The 24,763-nt window shown below is 41.8% G+C and overlaps 3 protein-coding genes across 6 annotated transcripts; 1 reads left to right on the top strand and 2 right to left on the bottom strand.

The window, feature by feature from the left end:
• Positions 1-5,802, bottom strand: LOC120299872 (adenosine receptor A1-like). Of its 2 annotated transcripts, XM_039325148.1 has the most exons (3): positions 5,781-5,802; positions 2,680-2,889; positions 1-1,666 (listed from the first exon to the last, which is right to left on the bottom strand). In XM_039325148.1, the coding sequence occupies exon 3, from the start codon at positions 1,473-1,475 to the stop codon at positions 426-428; it is 1,050 nt and encodes a 349-aa protein (XP_039181082.1). In that variant the 5' UTR covers positions 1,476-1,666; positions 2,680-2,889; positions 5,781-5,802; the 3' UTR covers positions 1-425. The 2 variants fall into 2 exon arrangements, with proteins under 2 accessions (XP_039181082.1, XP_039181084.1); XM_039325150.1 differs by lacking the exon at positions 5,781-5,802 and having other exon boundaries at positions 2,684-2,983.
• On the top strand, positions 4,792-18,658 carry MEIOSIN (meiosis initiator). Of its 2 annotated transcripts, XM_039325146.1 has the most exons (14): positions 4,792-4,814; positions 6,749-6,828; positions 7,225-7,315; positions 7,508-7,607; positions 7,709-7,840; positions 8,331-8,585; positions 9,488-9,608; positions 10,153-10,256; positions 11,289-11,435; positions 11,928-12,004; positions 13,376-13,492; positions 14,867-15,150; positions 16,699-16,788; positions 17,199-18,658. In XM_039325146.1, the coding sequence occupies exons 2-14, from the start codon at positions 6,749-6,751 to the stop codon at positions 17,368-17,370; spliced, it is 1,770 nt and encodes a 589-aa protein (XP_039181080.1). In that variant the 5' UTR covers positions 4,792-4,814; the 3' UTR covers positions 17,371-18,658. The 2 variants fall into 2 exon arrangements, with proteins under 2 accessions (XP_039181080.1, XP_039181081.1); XM_039325147.1 differs by lacking the exons at positions 16,699-16,788; positions 17,199-18,658 and having other exon boundaries at positions 14,556-14,917.
• Positions 5,005-24,763, bottom strand: LOC120299873 (homeobox protein six1b-like). 2 transcript variants are annotated; one of them, XM_039325152.1, is made up of 5 exons: positions 23,924-24,763; positions 21,500-21,663; positions 20,411-20,642; positions 13,280-13,407; positions 5,005-6,332 (listed from the first exon to the last, which is right to left on the bottom strand). In XM_039325152.1, exons 1-4 carry the CDS (start codon positions 24,305-24,307, stop codon positions 13,399-13,401), a joined length of 789 nt encoding a protein of 262 aa, XP_039181086.1. In that variant the 5' UTR covers positions 24,308-24,763; the 3' UTR covers positions 5,005-6,332; positions 13,280-13,398. The 2 variants fall into 2 exon arrangements, with proteins under 2 accessions (XP_039181086.1, XP_039181085.1); XM_039325151.1 differs by lacking the exons at positions 5,005-6,332; positions 13,280-13,407 and having other exon boundaries at positions 19,519-20,642.

Raw genomic sequence — 24,763 nt, 5'->3', positions numbered from 1 at the left:
CTTGGAGACAGTACACATTACATTTCTGACAGGACAAGTCATTGGGCCTTCTTTCCTCATGTCTTCACCACCTGGTTAGGCAGCCTATCTTAAAGATTCTTGGATCAAACCAAATGAAGAGTATTTTTGCAGCCAGGTATCTCTCACCGATTGGAACAGAGTTTTTTATCCAGAGGTTTGAGACTGGTCATGCCTACATGTGTTTTAATTCAGAGAAAATAAGTATTTTTAGTCCTGTAAATGCCCTTTTCTTTCCTCCTTAAAATGTCTATTTTTTAAAATCTCTGGTAAGGAAGGGATATTTGGGGATATATTTACTAATTCCAGCATTTTCCATTAAATACTATCACACCCCTGATCAAACCCTAACACCAACAGGAAAAAAAAATATCCTAATTCTGACCCCAAATCTCTAGCTTTTAAATTCACTTGCCTGGCAGGAAAGTGTTATGAAGTGGCGGCACCTCCAACACATTGGCAGGCATCCTCCCAGATGTGGAAAACGGGCTGGAGCTGCAGATGCAGAGGAGAGTGCTTTCAAGGGCATCTCGGAAGGATCGCACGCGGAAGACGTAGACCACCGGGTTGATGGCAGAGTTGGCGTGGGAGAGGATTATGGTGGCCAGGGTCAGCTGACTGGGGATACAACAGGTCGGGCACAGGAGCATGACGGTGTTGAGGATGTGAAGCGGCAGCCAACACAGGATGAAGAAGAAAAGGATGAGGAAGAGCGAAGTGGCCATCCGCAGCTCCTTGCGCGCGATGATCTGGCGTCTCTTTTGGGCGCTGATATTGACCTCCCCTTCGGCCACTTTCCGGATCTGACACCTGACCTCTGAAAAGATGCGTCCGTACAGCATCAGCATGACCACCAGGGGGGCCAGCATGCACCCCATGAAATTGAAGTAAACCATGTAGGTGCTGGTGATGATGCTGTTGAAAAGGCATTCCCTGTTGGGAGGCAAGGGGTCGTGCCAGCCCATCAGAGGCACCAGGCTGGTCAAGATCGACAGAAGCCAACAAGCCGAAATCACCAGCAGGGACTTGCGGGGGCTCAGGAGAGACTGGTACTGGAACGGTTTCAGGATGGAGATGTATCTCTCCACCGCAATAGCCAGTAGCCCAAAGATGGAGGCTTGGGTAAACATCAAGAGCAAACACAGCATCAAGAGACACAGTTGTGGCCTGGACCGGGGCAACCCCACATCAGTGAACTGGGCACAGGGGATGACCACCGCCCCGACCAGGAAATCTGCCACAGCCAGCGAGAGCAGAAAATAATTGGTGACGGTGGAACGCAACTTCCTGTTCCGCAAGATGACCGTGCAGATGAACAGATTGCCCACGATGGACAGCAGAGCAGTCAGGCTGTCACTTACCAAATAGGGGATGTCCACAACAAACGGGGAGGTTGCGTTAGCGGCTAGCGAGCACTGGTGCAGCTTCGCGAAGGATGAATTCTCCAAGCTACCCATCACAAGAGTGGGGCCATTTGGGCTCCGTTAAGGAGAGTCTTCCGGTTTTTAAAACTCTGCAGATCGTTGTCCCATCACCTTCCATGCTTGAGGAAAAGGAAGCCTCGGTAAAATGGGGCTGGGTGAGGAGGAGAAAACTCCGCTGAAAATTCCGCCAGGTTTCGCCATCATACTCGCTGCTTTACTCACGTCTGTGAATCAGAAACATTTAAATTGTCCACATGTATAGCAAGGAAGCATCAGATGTACAAGGTGTCACGGTTCCGACACACAGAGACAAAACAAAAGAGTTTGTAGAGTTGACACGAGCTGCTGTATTTTGGGGTCCTTGCTGCTCTCTGAGCTTGGTGATTTCCTTGCAGACATTTCATAACCCAACTAGTTAACATCATCAATGCTTTAAGGGAGTGGGGTTTGTGGAGTGGAGGAGGAGGAGGACTGTAGGATTCTTGGTGCTCTCTAAGCTTGGTTATTTTCTTGTAGACCAGTGGTTCTCAACCTTTTTAATGCCGCGACCCCCAACCAGTCGTAAGTCGAGGACTACTCAATCAGTCGTAAGTCGAGGACTACTCAACTGGTGCAGCACCGTTTGCAGAATGGGACTTTTGGCGGGGTCAGCAGGGCAGAGACAGCCTGGACCATTCCTATTGACTTTTGAAAGCCAATAGAATTAGACTCTATTCAAGAGAGTCTATTCTATTGGCTTTCAAAAGCCAATAGAATAAAAGGGAGTAGCACAGCTAAGGAAACGGGGAAAAAAATGGCGGACTGCGTTGTTTGGCGACCCCCGTGAAATGGTCGTTCGACCCCAAATGGGGTCCCGACCCACAGGTTGAGAACCACTGTTGTAGACGTTTCTTTACCAACTAAGTAACATCATCAGTGTTAGAAGGGAGTGAGGTTTGTGTAGAGGAGGAGGAGGACAACTATGGGGTCCTTGGTGCTCCCCAAGCTTGGTTATTTTCTTAGTTTTATTTAGTTTCATTTCCAAACGAAGTAACCTCACCAGTGCTAGCCCACAGTTCAACCCTGAGTTATAAACATTCCCTTCTATCAGATGTACAGTATGTTGCAAGATTTAGTCTTATAAAAGCAAGACATAGAATCACACCCTCACATTTGGAAAGTAAATACTCCTGACAAAGAAGCAACAAGGGAGAGGATTTCTTTGGAAGACTCCAATTAAAGCTGGCATCTGACTTACCTACCCATCTCGGCTGTCATCCCCCAGTGCAAAGGAGTGCCATCAAAAGCGAGAAACGACCCCTCCAAAAATCGCCTCGTGTGCAATCAGAAACGTCTGGTCCAACCCTGATTCATTTCTCCCTCTGCTGCCTCTGCCTTCTGATGTTTATAAAAATTAGATCTGATAAGTCGCAGTCGGCATACAAAAGCTGATGCAAACTGTGCTTTGCTGCAGAAAAGGGAGGAAGAAAGAAGATGTACAGGAACAACCAAACGCATTTTAGATTCTCTGGGATGAGACGTGCAGCAAAGTTGTGATCATATTGCAGAGTTGCAGCCCTCAAATGGGGGGGGGAGGGAGACAGCAATACAGCAGGGATCGATCTTCTGCTATCTCAGAACCTCCTAATTTTTCAGCCTCTGGGCTGCTGTGAAAAAGCCACATGATTCATACAAACATTCCCTGCAAAGAAACTCAATTCAAGGTAAACATTAGATCCTCTTGCTTTGTTTTGCTTGTGATGTTACCATTAAAGCTATAGGAACAGAGGCAGAGGGGGGTGGGAGAGAAATCACCACAAATTGGATGATCCCAGAATTCTAAAGAGTGTGTTTATTCTCCACTTAGGAAAATTCAGCAAGTAAGTATCTCCTAAAAGTTAAAAATATATATATTTTTTATATCAGGGAAGCCTATAAAAATATATATTTTTATCTGCGGAGAAAGAAATCACAGGCATCATAAAAGCTTTTATCGAATGGATAGTTCATTAAACCTGTTAAGCTGCTCAGATGGTGAAAGGAACCAAGCACAGCTGTGAATACAGCCTGGATAAATAAATATACAATCCCAACCAGCAAAATGCAAGCATAATCTAGGAATATAAACTTGGTGAAAAGGTCACTCATTACAGGCTAGTTTTCCTATCTGCAAACAGCTAGCTTTTTATTTGTGTGTGAAATTTCAGAGATTGATTTTTGTTTGTTACACAAAATGGTATGAAAGGTAGTTCTATGAAAACCACAATTGCCTTGGAGAGCTAAATCAATATTGTTTGAATAAACATTATTTGGGGTCAGAAAGAAGGGATTTCAAAGGAAATGAAAGGATGAGAAGAAAGCAACCTCTTTGTGGGTGAGTCCTTTTTCTCAAGAGTGTTATTTATATTATTTAGTTCAAAAATTATCAAATTTATTTGCTGCCCATCTCATGGTTCAAGCCAATAATAAAAATATTTATTTTGGAAAACTTTTTCCCCGATTATGCTTTGTTTCATATTATTTCTTGGCTAAAACCTTTTATTGGCATTATGACAATTATTTATAGCTTGTGTGGGTTTATTTTCTTTCAAAGGTAAATAAAAATGTAAAAGGAGTATCTTTTAAATAGGCTAAAAACATTAGGACCTGCAAAGATCTTTTACCAGACCAGTTTTGGCAAATACATTAAATGTGATTTTTATTGAGCATCTACATCATTTGCATGTCAGGCTGGGATGCATTTGTGTAAATATATTCCACCATTTATTTGTGGATAAGTCTAATAGGGGTGGGCACCACAGTTATCTCTCTGAAATATAGTATATACATTAGTGCTTCTAGTAGCATGGCTGGAGCATTCTGGGAGTTGAAGTCCACACACCTTCAACTCGTAAAGCTTGAAGAGCGCTGTTCTATTGATCAACAGCGACGGAGGAGCGAGGCCAGTCTGCAGCCATCCCTCAAAGCAATCCATCCCCTACATCCCATCCCACCAAAAAAAAAAAAACCAGCACAGCACGCAACCCCCGCCTTTTATACTGGCGTCTACTCCCGCCTTTTGGCGGGAACGAGAGCCACGCCAGCGGATTGGCCAGCCTCTCTTTCCCTTAAATGCCGCCTCCCCGCCCTCCGCCTAGGAACCAATCGGTTCCCTCCGTCTGCCCTGTGAGGTGGAGGGATTGCCCTCCCGCCTCTTTGGCCTTTCATGGGCAAACTCCGCCCCTCCCGCGAGCGCCTCTCCCTCTCCGCCCACTCCGGCACGCGCTCCCCCGCGCGCGCCCCTGAATTGCGCGGGCCCCGGCCTGGCACGAGCACGCGCCGCTGTGCTTGCTGCTTCCCGCTCCCCCTTCCCTCCCCCCCTTCGTGCTCGTGTCCGCCATAAAGGCAGCGAAGGTATCCTGAGGAGATCCTATCAGCTGCTCTCCTCCCTTGCCATGAATGTTTCCCCCCCCATTGCTAGTTTACTAAGATCTGAGGAATTGGGGGGTGTCCCCCAATCTTCCTCATCCTTTATTCCTTTCCTCCTTCCTCCCACCCACCCCCCTCAAAAAATATACATAAACTGTTATCCTCTCTTTGGCTAAAACTCTTCTGGATTCTCTTTTCTAACTCAGGCCAAGCCTGGCTGGATGGTTTGTAGCCCTGAGCAGCCAAACTTGGTTTTAAGGAATAAGCCATGATGGTCTGGGGATGCATGGTGTCCATTGTGGTTTATGTCTTGGATGGGGGTTCAGTTTTGAGCAAGCTGGTCAAAAGAGAGGAGGGTGAGCTTGAAATGGGGTGCAAAGGAGATCCCTTGGCTGAATCTCTTAGAGGGATTTGTTCCTCAGACAGGCTGGGGGGGGAAGGGCTTTTGATGCCCCCATAGAGAGAAATTAGCTATATTCTGCCTCATGAGCATCATCATCATCATCGTCTTCTCCTTCTCCCCCTCTCCCCCTTCCTCCTTTTCTCCTTCCCTTTTTTTTTCCTTCAATTCCCCTTTCTTTTTTCCCTTCCCTTCTTTTTTCTTCCTTCTTTTTCTTCCTTTCCCCTTTTCTGCATCTCATCCTGACATCAATTTGCCATCCTTACCAACTTCGGATCTCCCGGAGGGGAAGCCTTCCAGCAAAATCTGATGAAAATGGCCAATTTTCAAAATCTAGACTGTTGACACCTTCCTTTATTTTCTCCTCTCGGAAATAAAGTTTTATTTCTATACTACCCCCTTCCCAAATAATCTTTATCCCCCAGGACTTCCAGGCGGGACCTGGGTTCACTCTCTCTCAAAAACAGGATTTTTATGGGTAGTCACAAGTGGCTGTTATTTCCTTTCTGGCCTTCAGTTTGTAGCGTGCAAGAAAGTTAACCAACGTTTACCTTTTGGATGGGCTATTCACCGCTGTTTGATTATTATAGGATACCCCCGAAAAACAGATCTGTTCCCCTATGCTCTCTCATGCTGTCTCTCTCTTATATAGTTCACATAACAGTGTTGTTCCCCACTTTTCTGTTCTTCCTGGAGAATCTCTTTCTAGAAGCTTCACTGCCATTTTGAATCCCTAAATTCACTGGGTTTGTTTTTTTTTTACTGTACTGGTGTTTCCCCCCATTGATTGACTGAATTTCATTATTTATTTAAAACGTAGCCAATTTTCCTCTCCATAGTTCCTCCCCAGTCAATTCAGGGTTCCCTATCTATCACAGTGGCACTTTATTCCTCCCATTAGCAATGACAACATCTGTTTCCTCAGGATCCTCCAACAGAACAATTGCAATAGCCATTACTTTCTTGAGTGTTGATCTCTTTGGTGCTTTGACCAGATCCTGTTTTTGGAACAAATCTGTACCACTTGTGATCTTTTCTTTGGAGCACAGCTCTTCTTGGTGTCTGGAATGAGCTTGATAGCTGATATTGTAGTCTTGAGGCCCCTGCAGATATATAGTAGATATTTGGCATATGAGTTCTGTAGGTCTGTTTTCCATTTAGCCCATGCAAGAAAATATAGCATTCTTTTCCATTTAATTCCAAAATGGAGCATTCTATTCAGGGAACATTTTCTTTGTTTTAGGGGTCTTCCTCTGAGGAACTCCTGTCTCCTAATTCCTTTACTCCATTGTATATGCAATTTGTCCTATTATAGTAATGTTTTTTAATCTTAGCAAGTATGCTGGCTGGAGAATTCTGGGAGTTGAAGTCTTAACGTTCTTAACATTGCTAAGGTTGAAAAACATTTTCTTAATAGGTTTCCTCTCAAACTCTTTACACTTTCCCCATCACAGGTTTTTTTTCTTGTGTTTTATGATTCAGGAATCAAGAAACTTTCTCTTCACTTCTCTCATTACAGATGTGGGACCAAATAGGGTGGGTTTGCTCTGAGGAAATGCAAGCAAACAGTAACAATTACAAACAAAATTGTGATGACAGGTAAGGAAAGAAAGCAAACAACCTAAAATCCAATATTTTCAATGATGATGATAATAACCATTACTATCAAGTTAAGCAAAGATTGTTTTAATACAGCTCTAAGTTATATATGATATAGTACATATATGCATCTATCTGAGACTATCGCATTGAATAGAATGAAGTGGAAGGCATTAAAAGTTCTTCCAGTGATATTAATGTATTAAATATTAATATTTGACAATTTAATAACATCCAAAGGATAGTACTAGGTTGTTTAGGATGCTAAATTCTGTATTTGGACAATGAGAGCATTGCATCTGGAGAATAAAAATAGCAAGTGCTAGTGTATAGAGAAAGGGAGTCTATGTATTTATAAGAAATATCTAACATTCCTTCTCTCTTCCTTTTTAATAGAAGGAAACGCAATAACTACACCAACACACTTAAAGAATTGGCTCAGATGTTACCCATACCACTGCAGACCAGTTGTAAGAGGTTGACAAAGGTATTATAATAAAATAATTTATCATAAATGTTAAAGGAATGTTCTATAATTTTGGATCTACACAGAAATTCAAATTGGGCCCAGTTGTACAACAGAGTTAATGTCCTGATTCCAAACTATACTGAATACAAATGGCAGGTGTTTCTTTTCTTGTTTCTGCTCTTTAATTTTGTGTTTTTAATATTTAAATAGAAAGAAATCCTGCTCCGAGTCCTTCGTTATATTGAACATCTGCAGACAAGCATCGATAGAGCCAGGTCACTGCTCCAAGGTCGTGGCAGGGAGCAAAAAGGTAGGAAATGCCAGAATAGAGGCAGAGAACACCCATGGTTAGACAGTGCAGAGGATATACCTGAGCAAAACTTGTGGTCCGTATTTTTTCTTTCTTAAAAGCAGTTGGATCTCAGCAGGTGGTGACACCTGCCCTGAAGAGAGAGCGCAGAGAAGTCACACCACGGGCAAAAAATCCCAAACCCCGGGGCGTCTACAAGAAACCCAGAAAGAGGAGACGGACCCGCAAATCAGGTCTGGGAAGTATTCCACAAGCTTGGGGTTTCCACACTGGTTGCTTTGGTGTGTTGTGCTTTGTAGGTTTTGCTTCCTTCTTCTGCACAATCAGCCATTGCAGCACATCCATTGACGACTTCAGTAGTTTTAGACATTTTTTCTTGTCCTCTTTGGATCTTGAGTTGATACCAGGCAGAGGCAGGTAGTGGGTGTGACATAATATGCTTGTTGCTTTTTGATGGCCAGCAGGTACTGTGTAATAGTTGCATAGCTTAGCCAAGAAAAAAACTAGATAAGTGGGGTTTTGCCCTTCTGGGGAGGTTAAAAAGGAAAATAAAAAAAATGTGAGAACTGATTGAGCTAAGGAAATTGGTATTGCAGCTGGATAAACTCAGTGCAGAATTTTCTTATGGGAGAAGCGTCTTATGGCTCCTGCTTTGATGAGGCAGATACTGTCAAACCTGAGATTCAGCTCCTTGAGCATGGTTGCATCATCATTGTTTTATAGACCGGCGTGGTGGTGTGAACAGGAAAGTGTGCAAGTACCTTGCTCTGGAGGCTGGAAAGGACTCTGTCCATGCTGTCCCACACCTGGAGGAAGAGAGTCTGCCTGATGTGGGAGATGTGTCTTCTATCCTTTCATCCTTCCAGAAGCAGTCAACTTCCTTTCCCAATTTTAAGGGTCCATTACCAGATCCTAACCAGCCTGCAAACACTAATCTTCTGGATATTAGCAAAATTGGACTCCCATTTGATCCTACAGGTGCAATTTCTTTGTTGCTTTGTAAAAAAAAAAAATCAGTAGAGAATAAATTGCTCTTTTGTGCCAGACATCATAACTCGTAATATGGGAGAGGTTAATGAGGGCTTGTTTCCATCAAAGGAAAAAAATGATTTATTAGATTCTGTCGGTGTCTGGACATAAGAAATTCTGTTTTGTAAGACTAACAATTTTCTTAGTCTGGCATTCTGTTTCCCACAATAACCAATCAGCAGCCGTTTGATGTTTGCAATCCTGATGTTCAGCCCAAGGTCTGGCATTCAGTACTTTACCCTGCCATGTGTCTCTAAACAAGTTGCTTCACTCTAATTACTAACAGGCAAGGAATATATCCTTTCCATATGTTTATATAAGCCATTACTGTCTATGTGGCATGGCAATGAATTCCAAATAATTATGAACTGGGCAGGAAAAAAATATTCTGCTAGTTTCCAATAAGTCACTTTAATAGGGAGGCTTCTTCACCCGCTGAAGTATTTTTAGACAGAACATGACATTAAGATGCAAATATTTTTGGTTGCTTGAAATAGATTTTCTCATTAAACCCATGGCATGCAGTAGTTTAGCAAAATCCTTGCTAATCTCTGCTAAATCCACTAGTCTGTTAAAAACAATCCACCCTGAATACTTTACATTTTTTATTTTCTAGAATTGTTTCATCTATATTAAATATTAACCCATGCATGCATACATGAGCATGTAATCCTTCCTTCCTTCGTGATTCAGGTCTGGTTTTTATCAATTTTCAGAAAGATATTCTTAACATAGGGAAAATGTTATTCTATTCCAATTTTGTTTACAATAAAACTTATTTTTTGTAACCCACAGAATATAAATCGGATTCTAAAGAGTTTAACTTTTTTCCCCCTCTATCCTTGAAACAGGCTGGAATTTTGATGGCGACCAGGAATGTAGGGATGAGAATACATTTTCTATGTATTCAGCACAAATGGCTTACAATAAACTGCATCAATATAGTGGGGGCCCTGGACACACATTGGTGAGGTAGGAATTGAATGCTGTATTTTCATATTTTGTAAAACTGAATTCCTAAATCGCTGTGGGTCTGTATTAGGCCATTTTTAAAATGTTTGTGGCTTTTTAAGACAGACAAGGACTTTTTGAAGTCAAGAAGCACGCCATCTCCGTTCTAAAGCAGATGAAACACAGGGCTTTTTAGACTTCCTATTACTGACCTCAGTTGCTCACTTATATTTGACCGTGTCTTACTGTGTTAATCTTATCAAATAACAAGTGTTATCAGATATGATTAATACAAGTTAGACCTCTTTACCTGCCTTCATTCAAAACAGAGGAAGTTTCCTTTGTAATAGGTGGTTTGAGGGGAATTTAAGATGGGGAGAATAAAATTGTAACTGAAAAAGCTTTGAGGATGGTGTTCAAATGGAACCTCTGTAAGCCAAAAGCAGCCATTAAAAGATTAATTACATCTTCTTCCCCCAAATAGGAAAAATCCTCTGTAGTCCTTTTTCTTGCCTCATATTGTCTCTTCATTGTCTTGATAGAAAATAATCTCAATTGTTTACAGGCAGGAGCTGGTGCACTATTATTCCTCTTGTGAAGAAGAGGATGAAGAAGAACCCCAATCCAGTCCTTGGCTGTCCATCCAGTCCCCTTTGAAGTTCTCCAGTAGTAAGTATTTGACTGAAAAGAGACAGCAAAGTTCAACAAAGGCGCTGCTGAAGGGTTGGTGGGGATCAAGGCATCAAGTTTAGTAAGAATGAAGCTCTATGAAATTCAGTATGCTTTAATGGTTAAGAGGCTTACTAAATATTACTGAGAGGTAGCAGTGCTGTTAATAGGTTTGCTTCTTATTACTTCATCTGCTTTTAAAATGAGTTCAGGTAGTCCTTGACTTAACAACCACTATTGGGATCAAAATTTCCATTGGTAAATAAGGCAGCTGTTAAGTAAATCTCCCCTGATTTTATGACCTTTGTTTTTTGCTATAATAAGCGAATCCCTGTAGGTCATACAGTCATTAAGCGAATCTGACTTCTCCCATTGACTTTGTCAGAAGCTAACTAGAAAAGTCACAAATGGCGATCATGTGACACTGGGATGCTGCAGCCGTTTGTAAGTGTCTGCCGTTTGCCAAGTGTCCAGATCTGATCATGTGACAGTGGGGATGCTGTAATGGTTGTTGAGGACTGGTTGAGAGTCGCTTTTTTCAGTGCCATTGCAACTTTGAACCTTGCTAAAGGAATGGTCGTAAGTCAAGGACATCCTGTATGTGGAAATACAGGTAGTCCTCAACTTAAAATAGTTCATTTAGTGACTGTTCGAAGCTACAACATCGTTGAAAAAAGTGGCTTATGACCATTTTTCACATTTATGACCGTTGCCACATCCCTGTGGTCACATGATTAAAATTCAGACACTTGGCAACTGACTCATACTTCTGACGGTTGCAATGTCCCAAGGTCCTGTTTTCAGACCTTCTGACAAGCAAAGTTAACGGGGAAGCCAGATTCACTTAACAAACAGGTTACTAACTTGTTTAACTGCAGAGGTCCACTTAACAACTATGGCAAAGAGGTCATAAGATGAGGCAAAAGTCACTCAACAAATGTCTCCCTTATAGCAACAGAAATTTTGGGAGGTCATAAGTTGAGGACTACCTGTAAATAATAGCCTGTAAATTTGACTCATTTGATATTGCAGTGGGAAATATGCAGCTATGTTCCCCTGGGATTGGAACCCAAAGCCACGGCTGTTCTGATTTGGGGCTGAGCCCTTCGCTTTTCTCTTCTCCTGCTCGGCTACTCCCCCCACATATTCTCCAAGGTGTTCAAGAGGAACTTTCTCCAGGTAAATTGACAGCAAGGAGGGAGGGAATCCTTAACCTGGATGAGATCAGTTTGATAGGCAGCCTTTTTTCAAAAGCTTATCATATTTCTTACCAAAAAGGATGGCGTTGTAACCATAGTCCCATTCCCTCCTGAGCTGATTTGTTCTCCTCTATGAGCAGAACAAGTGTATTTAGAAAGATTTCCTGGGGAAGTGGAATATTTTAAAACTGTCAACATTATTGGCCTGTTATGGACAACAATTTCTGTGGGAACTAAACATGGAGCACCCCAAGACTTTATGAATCACCGGAAGCAGGTATCTGCAATGTTGCAGTGTGATTCTTAAGGAAGAGTGTTACTCTCCAGTAAATGTGACATATGAACGAGATGAAAAGAGGGAAATGGAGAGCAAATGACAAAACTTGCTTTTCTTGAACCTTCTCTTGAAATGGGATGAGGGAAGCAGAGGACCTTTAAAACATTTTTCAAAGAACACTTCACTTCTTTGCAGTATTATTCGAAGATGTGTATTTGTCTCCTCAGTCCAGCAGTTTTTCTCATAATCCTGCTGGAACACTTTTGAGAAAGGTAAGGACTTTGTTACTCAGCTTCCTATATTACATTCTTTCTTCATCTTCTATTCATCTATTTCAGCTTTCAGAGTCTGAATTCTAGCTTTTCCCCACCTGTTGTTTTCCAGAAGCCTGAAACTATAAATTCCATCATGCAACATGATGTGTGGTTTCTGGTATATTTGCTAGATTTATATCTTTATTTGCTAAATTCATATCTAGATTCATTAAGAAAAGTCCAATCGCCATGACTCAATTTCCAGTGAATTTCTGCAGCTGAGATTGGATTTCTTGGGCTTACCGGCTGCTAGTCTGACACCTTAAATCTCCCCGTACTGGGTCGCTGTATTGTTGTTCCAGATATAAATAGCCAAGATTGAAAAAGGCAGCCTGGTGTGTCGTGTGTCCTTTTTACTTCTCTCCATCTGAGGTGGTTCTCATATACTTGTCCTTTGTAATTGATTGCAATATCAAAGGTTGACTCGGGAAAGTTAATGAATAACTGCAACACTGTTTCCTATTGTTAACTCACACAGGATATTTTTCAGTGGAGACTGGTTAACATACTTGGCTTGAGACTAATTGCATATATGGTATAATTGTCCAGTGAAAATTGTTTATGTTCTTATACAGTATGTGCACTTGCCTGAAAAGCAGTCTGAGAAGCCAAGAATGGCTTAATGATGGAGCAGAGGTTTTGCATTCAGAAGACCATCAATGCCCTTGTAACCTTCAGTTACAATGTAGGGTAGCTAATAATTCTCTGAAGACCTTGGTGAGCTTGGTCAGTTGCAGTTGATGGGATTGGATTATATCTGGAATATGCAGGTTTGTTTTAAGATAAAGGCCACCCTTGGCATCTGAGTTGTGTGCCACAGACACACTCTCAACAGAGTAAAGAAATGAGAAAACATAGGAGTAAATTATTCTAGAACAGGAAAGAAAAACTAAACACAGTTACCATGGCATTTCAGAAATAGTTTTTAGAGTGTCTTTGGGAGCTATGTGCTGTCTTAAGATCTACAATGTGTAATATCTTGGTCAATATGCAGTCTCTTCAGTGGTCAAACTCTTTGGCTCTTACTGCTTATTTATTTTTATTTTAATAGTCTTTCTAAGTTTCAGTAAGCAACTCTGAGAGTAAGACACTGTCCCAGTTGTTAACAACTCTGCAAATCATGCATCGTTAAACTGATCCAAACTAACTTCAGTTTAAATGATAAGGAAACAAGACTGAATGGTATTTTAGACAGGGTTGGTGACTGTTATATACATTCATGTAAAAACTTACATTTGAAGCCTAATATTCTTTTCTGTTCTTTCCTTCCCCCGCTTTCATTAATTCCATTTACAATGCCATCCCTCTGATTTCTTCCTTCTCTTGCAGTCAGCATTCACGCTGGATCACTGTTACCTTTCCTACAATGAAGCAGATAAAACCGAGTCCAGCCCCATGTCAAGAGTGAATGAAATAATAGCCTCGTGGAGTGAACAAATCAAAGAGGTGGGAAATGGGTTGTGAAGAATGGAACTGTTAATTTGTGAGCCAGAGAAATCAGGTCATGGAATCTTCTAATGTTCTTATTAAGGCCTACTCCTATATACTTTATATTTATCTGTCCAAAAGGTAGCCATTGTCACCTATATTCCTGTGGCTTTAAAACAGAACTGAAGAAATTAATTGACACCCTATTGATACCACAGCTGTAAATCAGTTGTATATTGGTTAAAGGATCAGAGGCAGCATCTTGAGCTTGAACAGCAGTGATTAGAAACAATAGATGTTGTAATTGTTCAATCTTTTGGTCACTTTTGACTCTTTATGACACAATGGACATGATGTTTATGTCATTTTTCTGTCTCACTAAAAGACATGTAGAATTCAGACAAGGTCAGCTTCCCCCCATTTATTTTAGTAAGAGTTTCACAAATCCTACCAACTTTTAATAAAACCTTAACCTAAATACCTACAGAAGAGACAATAGCTTGTCAAAAGGTCACCAAAGGTGATCATATGACCCTGGGACACTACGACTGTCATAAAATGAGTCAGTTGTCAAGCATCTGAATGTAAATCTCGTAACCATGGGAAAGCTGCAGTGGTCATAAGTGTGAAAAATGGTATAAGTCACTTTTTAAAGTGCCCTTATAACTTCAAATGGTCACTAAATGAACTGTTGTAAATCGAGGACTACCTGTATTATATCCTAATTTAATTAGGGATTAAGTGACTTGTCATGGAATTGCACAGCAAGGATCCAAAATAAAGTCAGAGACACTGACACAAACTTGTAGTTATATAGTTATATATTTTTATATATGTGTGTATGTGTGTGTGTGCAAGAGAGAAAATATTAAATATATATATTCTATATTATATTAATATAGAATATTATATTTAATTATAAAATTTAAATATTTCAATATTTTCTCTCACACACACACACATATAAAACTATATAACTACAATATATAGTTGTATATATATGTTAACATATTAATGTCAAATCTATTTATTTAACATATACATATATAAATGTTAAATAAATATATGTTAACATTTACAGCAGCCAAGATTACATCCTGAGGTAAATCCAAACAGCAATACAGAGCCCAGACAGAAGAAAAAAAGGCGGGAAAAAAGGGAACCTCCCCCTTTGGACCCCACAACCAATCACAGCGTAGATGGCCACCTGCAGGAGCCCACCCTCTCCAATCAATCAACTGGCCCATGGTTATGCTTTACTGTTCAGGCTAGTGAATTCCACATCCCAACATGGCTGAAGTTATGTTCATCCTAGATCAAGTTCTGTTTTATTATCCAGGCAATTATTGGATATCAGCTCCCATGTCCCTGGCCTCTTCTTGCCCCTTACAGTTTCAGGAGGCCCCCCCAGTGAGACCCGAAGGCCCAGCATCCCCCAGTGAGGAGGACAGCGACAGCACCTGGACCCCCTGCCAGAGGGCGAAGGCGCCGCAGGGACCCCAGCCGAAGAGGCAGAAGAAGCAGAAGCAGAAGAAGAAGAGGGCGGGCAGGAGAGCCCGGCGCCCACCGGCCAGCGGCGAGAAACGCACCCATGGCTCGCCTCCCCTGCCGCTGAAGAAGAAGTGCGTGAACGGCTTCATCATGTTTTGTCGCCTGAACCGCAAGCACTTCATCCGGTGAGGAAAAATGGGAAAGCAAATTGCTTTCAGGGAGACTAAACTGCAGCCAACTAAGGCAGTGGTTCTCAACCTGTGGGTTGGGACCCCTTTTGGGGTCGAACGACCATTTCACGGGGGTCGCCAAACAACGCAGTCCGCCATTTTTTTCCCCCTTTTCCTTAGCTGTGCTACTCCCTTTTATTCTATTGGCTTTTGAAAGCCAATAGAATAGACTCTCTTGAATAGAGTCTAATTCTATTGGCTTTCAAAAGCCAATAGGAATTGTCCAGACTGTCTCTGCCCTGCCGAGCCCACCAAAAGTCCCATTCTGCAAACGGTGCTGCACCAGTTGAGTAGTCCTCAACTTACGAACGGTTGCGTAGTCCTCGACTTACGACTGGTTGGGGGTCGCGGCATTAAAAAGGTTGAGAACCACTGAACTAAGGCATTTCCTACAATTAGCAGGCGTGCAGCATTTTATTTTCTCTCAATATAGAGGGAGTCCTCGACTTATGATCCCCAATGGAGCTCCACATTTGTGTTGCTGAGCGAGACACGGGTTAAGAGAGTTTTGCCCCATGTTATGACTTTCCTTGCCAGAATTGTTAAGTGAATCACTGCAGCTGTTAAGCTAGGAAAAATGGCTGTTAAGTGAATCTGGCTTCCCCATTGACGTGGCTTGTCAGAAGGTCGCAAAAGGGGATCGCATGACCTCGGGGACACGGCAACCGTCATAAATGTGAGTCAGTTGCCAAGCGTCTGAATTTGGATCACGTGACCCTGGGGATGCTGCAACGGTTGTTAAGTGTGAAAAATGGTCATAAAGTCACTTTTTTCAATGCTGTTGTGACTTCAAATGGTCACTAAGCAAACTGTTGTAAATCAAAGGCTACCCGTATATCTTCACTGCTAGAATAGACCTGTAATATCAATTATTGTCCCTTCTTCCTATTCTTATAGAGTTGAAGTTGGGGCTAACTTACTTACAGCCACAGTGAGCTCTTTGCTATGTTCAGATTTAACTAGGGACTTTTAAATTCAAGGCCAATATAGATTTGAAGTCTCGTAACTACTATATTGCTAACAGGAAGCATTTAGGGAAAGTTTACAAAAATGGACAAATAATTAAGGGAGCAAATCCTCAAAGACCAGGCTTTTTAGCAATAAAGCAACAACATATAATAAATATGTCAAAAAATACAAAAAAAATCACTACAATACACTTACCAAGGTCATTTAGGCACGAAGAAACTATTTGCAGAACATTTGGCCTGGGCTAGCAATAACATTTAGACTTTTATACCCACTTTATAGTGCTTTACAGCACTATCTAAGCTGTTTGTAAATAATTTGGGTTCTCATTTTACCGACCTCAGAAGGATAGAAGGCTGAGTCAACCTTGAGCCCTGTCAAGATTGAACTCCTGGCGGTCAAATTCCTGACTAGGATAATGCTCACTATAGAAACATTGTTTTCTTGAAACCTTTGGGGGATTTAGGGACTTTGACAATATCTTGGCTGCCTGCTTCTCGTGAGTTTGATCAAACAAATGTTTTCTCTTCATAGCACTTGCCCAGGGATGGCTTCCACTGCAGCTACAAGGGAACTGGCCCAGCTGTGGCGTATGATGACAAAGCAGGAGCGGAAGCCATATTGGTATGTTTTGTTTTGGGCAACAGTGAATAATGGGATCAGGTAATTCTCTGGAGAATCAGTTGGCCATGTTGTGGAACTGGGGTGTCCAATCTTGGCAAGGCGTGTAGACTTCCACAGTATATCACTACATTTGTTAAATGACTCATGTACAAGTAATCCTCGACTTACAACATTCCAGTTGCCAAGCACCCAAATTTTGATTATATGACCATGGAAATGCTGCGGCAGTTCATGTGAGGACCGGTGATAATTCAATTTTTCCCCCAATGCTGTTGTAACTTTGAATGGTCATTAAATATATGGTTGTAAGTTGAGGACTACTTGTACAGTGTGACTAGACAGATAATTCCAACAGGAAACCTCTTGTTAGGTTCTAAACTTTCTTTTTATGCTCATTCCCTTTCTCACAGCATGAAAGCTCGCCGATTCAGCCGCCTCAACAACCGAATTGTGAGAGACGACTTCTCCAGTGGTGATGAAGAACCAGAGCCGCCCAAACCCTTCCATCTGCTGCTTGCTGAGAAATCCATTCCCAGCATCCAGACAGTGGGCAACACCTCTTTGTTAGGCTGTATTCCATGATTCTCCCCCCCCCCCCGGGATGGTAATGTATATCTGTTCAGTGGGGTCCAGAGTCCTCTCTCTGCTGATGAAATTGGAACTTCCCTACCCATGGTTCTGCAATAGAGTGTGTGCCTATCCATTTTTAGCAAAGCATCAAGCAATAGGAGCTTTACTGGTCTTGTTGACAGAGGGAATGTAGGGCAATAGAGAAGCAACAAGGAAGGAGATCATTTTAACCCGATGTCTCCCCAAGACATCAGCTTTCCCCATCTATTTTCCTTGTTTAGCCTTAAGTCGTATTCTACCACCAATGTTTCATCTGACGTTATGTGTTTGGGTTTCCTGATCAGAATGAAAACATAGGTAGATGGGCTTCCCCCCCCCCCCCAGATTTCCAGATGTTCCAGTTACTACTATATAGGCTGTTCTACCTGTGTCCAAAGTTGATCTCTAGTGGTCTTGAACAAAGCAGGATCAACTGCAGGAAGAAAACAGCAAGAGTAAAAGGAATCTGTAGCTCTAGATGACAGGAAAACATGCCAAGTTTAAGATTTTATATTAAGTTTTATCCTTGATCTAAAAGCACAAAACCATTTGAAAGGATCTATTTTAAAAAATAATTCTAATGAACTGGAGACAAAAAACTAAGATTTATATATATTGTCTAAGCTTTTATCTGATCTTCCTCTCCTACAGCTTTGTGCCATAGATGTTCTTAAAGCTACCCCTTAGTTACCAGCAATTTAGTTCCATATTTGGCAAGTACAAATGGAATTTTTGAGGTCCATATACACTTGCTTTTTTCACACCAAGTTTGAAGCTTTATTATATAGTATTATTATATAGGTCTCTAGGTGTTTTAAACTTTTAACTGAGGCAAGTCCATTTCATAGCTTGCTCTGGATGGCATTGAGTTTCCACTGACCTTTTTAGGTGGGCCAGTACTTCAAAATCCCAAGGAAGGAATAATTCTGTAGATTTGCTTTTGTTCAAGGAGAGTTAGGAAGTTTTAAAGAGACTAAACTGGTTCTGAGCTAAGGAGGGTTAATGCTTCATATTGAGAAGGGAGAATTTTGTCTGCAGGAAGAGCTTAAATCAAGCTCTTATATTTTTGGTTGGTCTGGAATTTGTTTCAGCAGAATGCTGAGTCATCCCTTTATTCTTTTTGATTGTGTCCTCTATGCACAGATCAGTTTCTGTTTGAAATGCTGTTTTAAACTTCAATGGATTTTTCCATTGTTTTTACCTATTTATATATTTATTGGTAGTTCCCCCCCCCAAACTCTATTTATAATTAAAATAAAATACCGCAGTAAAATTAACTGATTGGGTGCCTCTGTGTCTCTTCTCTGATCTGAGCTGGGTGATTGTGAAAGTGAAAGGCAACAGGGAGCATTGTCTGAAGACATTTTCCCTGGTCATGTGGCCAGCATGGGTATACACCAAAGGTGCACGGAACGCTGTTACCTTCCCACCAAAGTGGTACCTATTAATCTACTTGCATTTGTATGCTTTCAAACTGCTAAGTGGGCAGGAGTTGGGGCAAGGCATGGTATCTCACCCTATCATGCAGAACACAGGCTGTCAGTTCTCCAGCTCACAAGCTCAGCGTCTTTAACCACTGAGCCATCCCGGTTTATAAAGTACAGCAATATTATTAATACCGTATCCCCATTCTGCAAATGTAGATCTGGACCTGAGAGACTGATGATGATTTTTAAGAAGAGACTGGACAGCCATTTGTCCGAAATGGTGTAGGGTTTCCTGCCCGAGCAGGGGGTTGGACTAGATGACCTCCAAGGTCCCTTCCAACTTTACTACTGTTATTATTATTATTACTTCACGAGTTTGACATAGAAATAATATTTGCCCTAGAGATTTCTAAGCCCATGGTGCGGTCTTGTGCATGCCTATTTAAAAATAAATCCCAATCAGTTAGGACATATCCTCAAATAGAAAATTGCAGCCTCTGCCACTAATTCCAGAAATTACCACAGAATATCCTTGTACCTTGTAACATTTTTCTTTGGAGCCATGACAGGTCGGTAAAGAGGCAAGACAGACTGACAACCACACAAAAATTTGTGCAAGAAGGAAACAAGTGGACAGTAGGTTTTTTTAACCTGGACACAAACCAAGAGTTAGTGAATCTGGCCCAAGATAAACTTGTTTTTCAATCTTACATTTATTTAAAAAAAAATGGCAGAAAAATGTGATTTGGCTTTGATGAACTACTTGCATACCATTGGATTCCATTCAAGCAATCCGTCCCAAAAGGCCTAAATACCCATCCCACACCTTTCAAGAAGGATATTCCAGGGTTATCCCAATCCTATGAACTCTTGCTGAATCTCTGCAAAAAGAACCACCAGCAGAGGATCAGTCGCAGGCTGTTTCTGTCTCCTTCCTTTCCAGGTTCCATTCGAAAACCCCTCAAATACGGTTCTCTATTCAAGTCATTAAGGTTCTTGGCACTGTGGCAAGATACGCAAATTGCATCTGTTCTCTCTAGGGGACAAGTGTTTGTATGTGCTCAGCTGTCCAGGCCTAAGTCCTAATTAACCTTAATTGGATGCTGTCTACTTTAAACAGATGTTCCTGCTGCAGACACCCATCCTCACCTTAAACTCCTGATTCTGTGCTGTTGGTTACTCATCTGCTCTTTACATTTGATTGGTTCTATAGCTGTTTTTGCAGCTAAGTGACTTTCCTGTTGTTATTTTAGGGTGCAGAGAGTGGAAAAATCAAGAATTTGGGCATTCAGGGAACGTGCAGATAGAGGACATTTCAGATCAGATGGCTTCAAGCTTTTCTCACAATTAGAAAAACACAAGACATTTTCCATCCCGTGGAGCGTGGTTAGTTTTTTCCTCAGCATCAAATGTGATGATTCAATATGGTTGTAGCAGTTTCCCCTCTTACAAAGAGACACAATGTGATGATCCTTTCAATTGGAAATGGGAATACTTACATATTGGGGGGGGGGGCTAGAACAAAGAAGCAATCCACTGAGAATGTGGCAGTGTCTTTTTCTATTGTTTCAGGACCCCAGATTTACCAGAGTGGAAGTGAGGGACCCCAGGAGGCCATTGTGGAGAGGCTGGTTCTGCAGGTAATCCACCCGTTGGGCATTGTGAAGAGAGGATCCCTTGGGAACTGAAAGCTGCAAGGCAGGATAGAGCAGTGAGGGGCTGTCAATGAGGGAGCTTTCGTCCTCAGAGCTGGGGATCACGTGTCTGTCTCGGGGCAGGCCCTGTCCTTCCTTCAGAAGGCCACCCTCGCCATTCTCCCTGCAGCCAAAAAGAAAAAGACAATGCCTAAGTCCGCATGATTCCGAAATTCTATTGCCAAGATGCCAACTAAATCAGTTGGTCTTAAAGTAATCTAATCAGTTGCACGTGTTAAATAAATATTTCAGCCTTCTCTGGTCTGGGATATTTCAGGCGTGACTGCAGCACATTGTCAGAAAAATCAAGAGGGTGACCATAATGGGGTGATTAAAGCCCCTCCTGTTTTTTATCTGTAGTTTGATCAATTAGATTTTTATTCCATCTTTACTACTTTAGAATTAACTCGAGGCAGCAAATATCATACTACTCTTTCTTTCTCCTATTTTATCTGTGTTTTACATAAAAACTAGGCAAAGCTTCAGCTGATCAGTCACTGCCACCTTCTTGACTTTGGGGACTGTACAGTACTTTGCGGACATTTTTTTAAAAATTCATTGATTAGTCATAACGTATAGTTAAATCCACACTTCTTAAAACGGCCGGAGTTGAGAAATGCTGACTTAGTGGCAGAAGCAGCGGGATGGAAGATGGAATAGCAAGGGAAATATTTACGTCTGCTTCCCGTTCAGCTGAGATTCCCTCAACCCTTCTGTTCTACACCTGCTCATGCCTCGGTCCTCATTTCCTGGCTCACCCTAGCCACTATCTGCATGTCTAGCCCCACGACCATTTTCTTGCCCTTGGCCCCAGGCCATTTTCTGTAGGCTGCTGCTGAATTTTAATTTTTTTAAAACTTAATATTGTAAGCTGCCCAGAGTTACTCTGTGGCAAAATGGGCAGCTAACCAACTTTACAAATCAATAAATAAATTCAGAATAGCCGCCTTGAATTCTCTGCTGGCAGAGAAGCCCCCTCACCTCTCTTTGGTCTCTGCTGCACGGTCTCTCTGGCGCCGATTCTTGAACCAATTGCTGACTTGAGTTGTGGTCAGCCCAGTAGCTTCTGCCAGCTCTCTTTTCTCACGAGGGGATGGGTAGGGATTGTGGATATACCATTCCCGTAACACACTCCGGGATTTTTCCTGTAGGAGAGCGGAAAGTCATTGAACTTAGCATGACAGGTAATCTGCAACTTACAGACGTTTAACAGTTCAAAGTTACGACGGCCTCAGAAAAAGTGACTTACAATCCGTCCTCAAAGATACCACCCCCTTTCACGTGATTGCAATTCAAAAGGTTGGCAACTGGATCACATTTATGATGGTTGCAATATCTTGCAGTTGTGTAATTATGATTTGTGACTCTACATGCTGGCTTCCCAAAAGCAAAGTCAATGGGGGAGCTAGCTTTGCTTAACAACAGCAGTAAAATTGGTCATAAAATTGGGTCTGGTCACCTAGTGACTTGCTTAACAGCGACATCATGTAGCTACTGAAATTCTTGTCCCAGTTGTAATCATAAATTAAGGATTCTCAATAATCAGACCAAAATTTTAAAAGCAAAAATTTCCTCTCTGCACTAATTGTAATACTGCAAGGCCCCATCAAATCCTCACTTAAATCCCCCCCCCCCCAAAAAAAAACAGAGATTCTAAATTCTTTAACCTTCCCAGACAGAAATAGTACTTCAGGCTTTTTTTTAGCATTTTTATTGTTAATTTCTAAACATTTTCCAGCTGGGGCAACCAAATCTTTATTTGCTATAAATGCATTTAGTGGTCTTTAGCTTCTTTTTGCAGGAATCCAGAATCAGTAACCTAACTGCGGTTTTCTTACGATTCCAAAATTTTTTTTTTATTTTTTTATTTTAACTGCTGCAAGTAACTTTGTCCTCTTTTGCAGTTAGACCAACTTCAAAAGCACACAGTATTGTTTTAAGTGTATATATTTCAAGGTCAGGTTAAATGTTAGAATGTAACCCATAGGGGGCAATGTCATTGTTCTTTGATCTTGGTTGTCTTCCAAAAATAAGCAGTCAATCACCATCCCCTTCTTTTATTTTTAATCAAGGGCGAAATTTTTGCAAAGCCTGAAGGCTTGGGCCGTTTCTGTAATTTAATGGTGAAGGAAAATCTTGCTTCACTGTAATAACAGAGCTAGGGCATATATTATCTCTTGCCTGCCAAAGGCTGCATAAAATATATGTGTTTTGAAACTTTTCCAGAATATTCTTGGAGATGCAGGATTATGGCCTTCCTCAGATGATTATTTCAGAATGTTTCTGGAGGAATTCAGAGGAAGTAGGAAATGGCATGAAAGACCAAAGCAGGCAAGAGACCCCCTGCCCAATAACCTCCCAGACTAAATGTTGCAGTAAATAAGATGAACAGAGGCAAAGGTAACAGGGAATGAATGGCAGGAAATCTTGCATTGTGTATTTTCAGTAGACTTTTAAAGATGTAGGCAAGACATTAAAAAGTTTTGAGCACTGATGTAGGGTGAGATTTCTGAACCTTACACAACCCCTGAAAGTCTGGGGTCTAACATTCAGGGCACCTTTAAAACAGGCTACAAATTTTTCCTTTTTTTCCATGACAAAAAAAAAGGAAAGTGTAAACCCAAGGGAGAGATCCTGTAAAGATCTTTAATTATTTAACAAATTAAATTAACGACAATTAAGTCAGGCAAAATTTTAATCTTCACCCAAGAAACATTTCTGTCTTCTCCCCTTTCTAGTTTCTGAAATAGAATCCCAGTTTCCAAAGACCGAAGGCAGCGCTCAGCCTGAAAAGGTTTTATGTACCAATGGTTAAAAGTACATTTCAAAGGGCAGGTTTCTTGTATCAAACCAGCATTATGGCAAGACTAGTGGGAAAAAGAGTAAGATGGAAGGGTTGAAAAAAACAAAACCAAAGAGATGGGAGTCAGCATGAGAGATTTTTTAGCAGGAGAAGAAAGTAGGAGTGTATTTATTTATTTATTTATTTATTTTATTTTATTTATATGCCGCCCAATCCCAAAGGACTCAGGGCGGCGTACAGAGTAGGTAGGTCCATGAAAGAGGAAACAGAGGCAATGCAGAGCTTAAAAATTAAAATAAAATATCCTAATGGCAATTAGGTAAAAGCTATTCCACTGGAAATAAATTGACCCCAGAGTTGAGTGTGATAGAAATACAGAAGGATAATTAGAAGAACATAGTAGATTTAGGCAAGAGATGACCTTTCTGGAGCGTCAGGTGTTTTATCCCAAATATAAACTTTTCAAAGAACTATCGATGGTTTTTGTGCTTGAAAAATTGAAATGTCTGGATGTTGGAAACAGAGTTTTCTTTGATAGGAGTGGGATATCCACAAGAGTTGAGAAATACCACTGGACAAAACACAATGCCACGAAGACCTACCTTGAAACAGTAACTGGTTTCCTCCCCGTCCCAGATGGTCCGAGGCAAAGGGAATTTGCGACGCACCCGGTATTTTCCAACAGCTCCCAGCGGCCTTCCGCGTAACTTCTCCGCTTCGGTGTAGTGAGCCTTGAGCCAAAGTTGCTGAAGTTTGGGGTGATTGTGCGGTGAGAACTGATAGCCCTCTAAGATCTTGTAGAGCTCTCGAAAATTGCCCCGGTGGAAGGCCACCACCGCTTTGGCCTTTAGGACACTCTCATTCTTGTGCAGGTGGTCACAAGCTGGCAGGGACCAGAGGAAGCGTCCTAAGCGCTCGATGTTGCCCCCTTGTTGTAAGACTTCACACACGCAAGCTACTTGCTCTTGCGTGAAGCCAAAATTCATGGTTAAGTGGGAAATAGCGTGCTCTTTCCCACAGGACCTCAAGTGGAGGCTCCAAAACTTTGTGGCTGTCAAAGGCACTTTATGGCGGTCCACCAAGGCCACCCAACATCTACCTTGTAGAAGACCCTGCTGTCCTTGACACAAAGAAGGGAAGGTGGTCCTCTGTGGTTGGATGACCACGTCAGCTCTGCCTCACTAAGACAAGAGAGTCCAAGGGAAGTGGAAGGCCACGCTGGTGCCTTCCACGTTCCTCCCTTTGGTGGCCATGTCTCTTCTCCTTTCTCCAGGTCTCAGTACACTCAGGACTCTTTTCTCTGTCTTCTGGCTCTAGAGACAGTTGCCCAGGGTAGATGTCTTGGGGGGTATCGGTTACAGGCCCAGCCCACACAGGCTGCAGCTGTGGCCAGCCATTGGCCAACTCCGCAAGAAGAGCGAGAGAGACTTTTACCACGTCAC

Source organism: Crotalus tigris, unplaced genomic scaffold (assembly GCF_016545835.1).
Source record: "Crotalus tigris isolate CLP2741 ecotype Arizona unplaced genomic scaffold, ASM1654583v1 scf7180000024316.1084291, whole genome shotgun sequence".
In the NCBI taxonomy this organism is placed as follows: Eukaryota; Metazoa; Chordata; class Lepidosauria; order Squamata; family Viperidae; genus Crotalus; species Crotalus tigris.
Note: the sequence above shows the minus strand (reverse complement) of the source record. Positions and strands in the feature narration are given on the sequence as shown.

Bases quoted from the DNA above. Each gene is read 5' to 3' on its own strand.
- MEIOSIN (XM_039325146.1), top strand. From the start codon at position 6,749: ATGTGGGACCAAATAGGGTGGGTTTGCTCTGAGGAAATGCAAGCAAAC. The intron at 7,841-8,330 runs GTCTGGGAAGTA...ATTGTTTTATAG, and splicing joins GAGACGGACCCGCAAATCAG to ACCGGCGTGGTGGTGTGAAC. The intron at 8,586-9,487 runs GTGCAATTTCTT...TCCTTGAAACAG, and splicing joins ACTCCCATTTGATCCTACAG to GCTGGAATTTTGATGGCGAC.
- LOC120299872 (XM_039325148.1), bottom strand. From the start codon at position 1,475: ATGGGTAGCTTGGAGAATTCATCCTTCGCGAAGCTGCACCAGTGCTCG.
- LOC120299873 (XM_039325151.1), bottom strand. From the start codon at position 24,307: ATGAATTTTGGCTTCACGCAAGAGCAAGTAGCTTGCGTGTGTGAAGTC. The intron at 21,664-23,923 runs GTAGGTCTTCGT...GCTCTCCTACAG, and splicing joins AAACCAGTTACTGTTTCAAG to GAAAAATCCCGGAGTGTGTT. The intron at 20,643-21,499 runs GTGAGGGGGCTT...TTTTGGCTGCAG, and splicing joins GCAGCAGAGACCAAAGAGAG to GGAGAATGGCGAGGGTGGCC.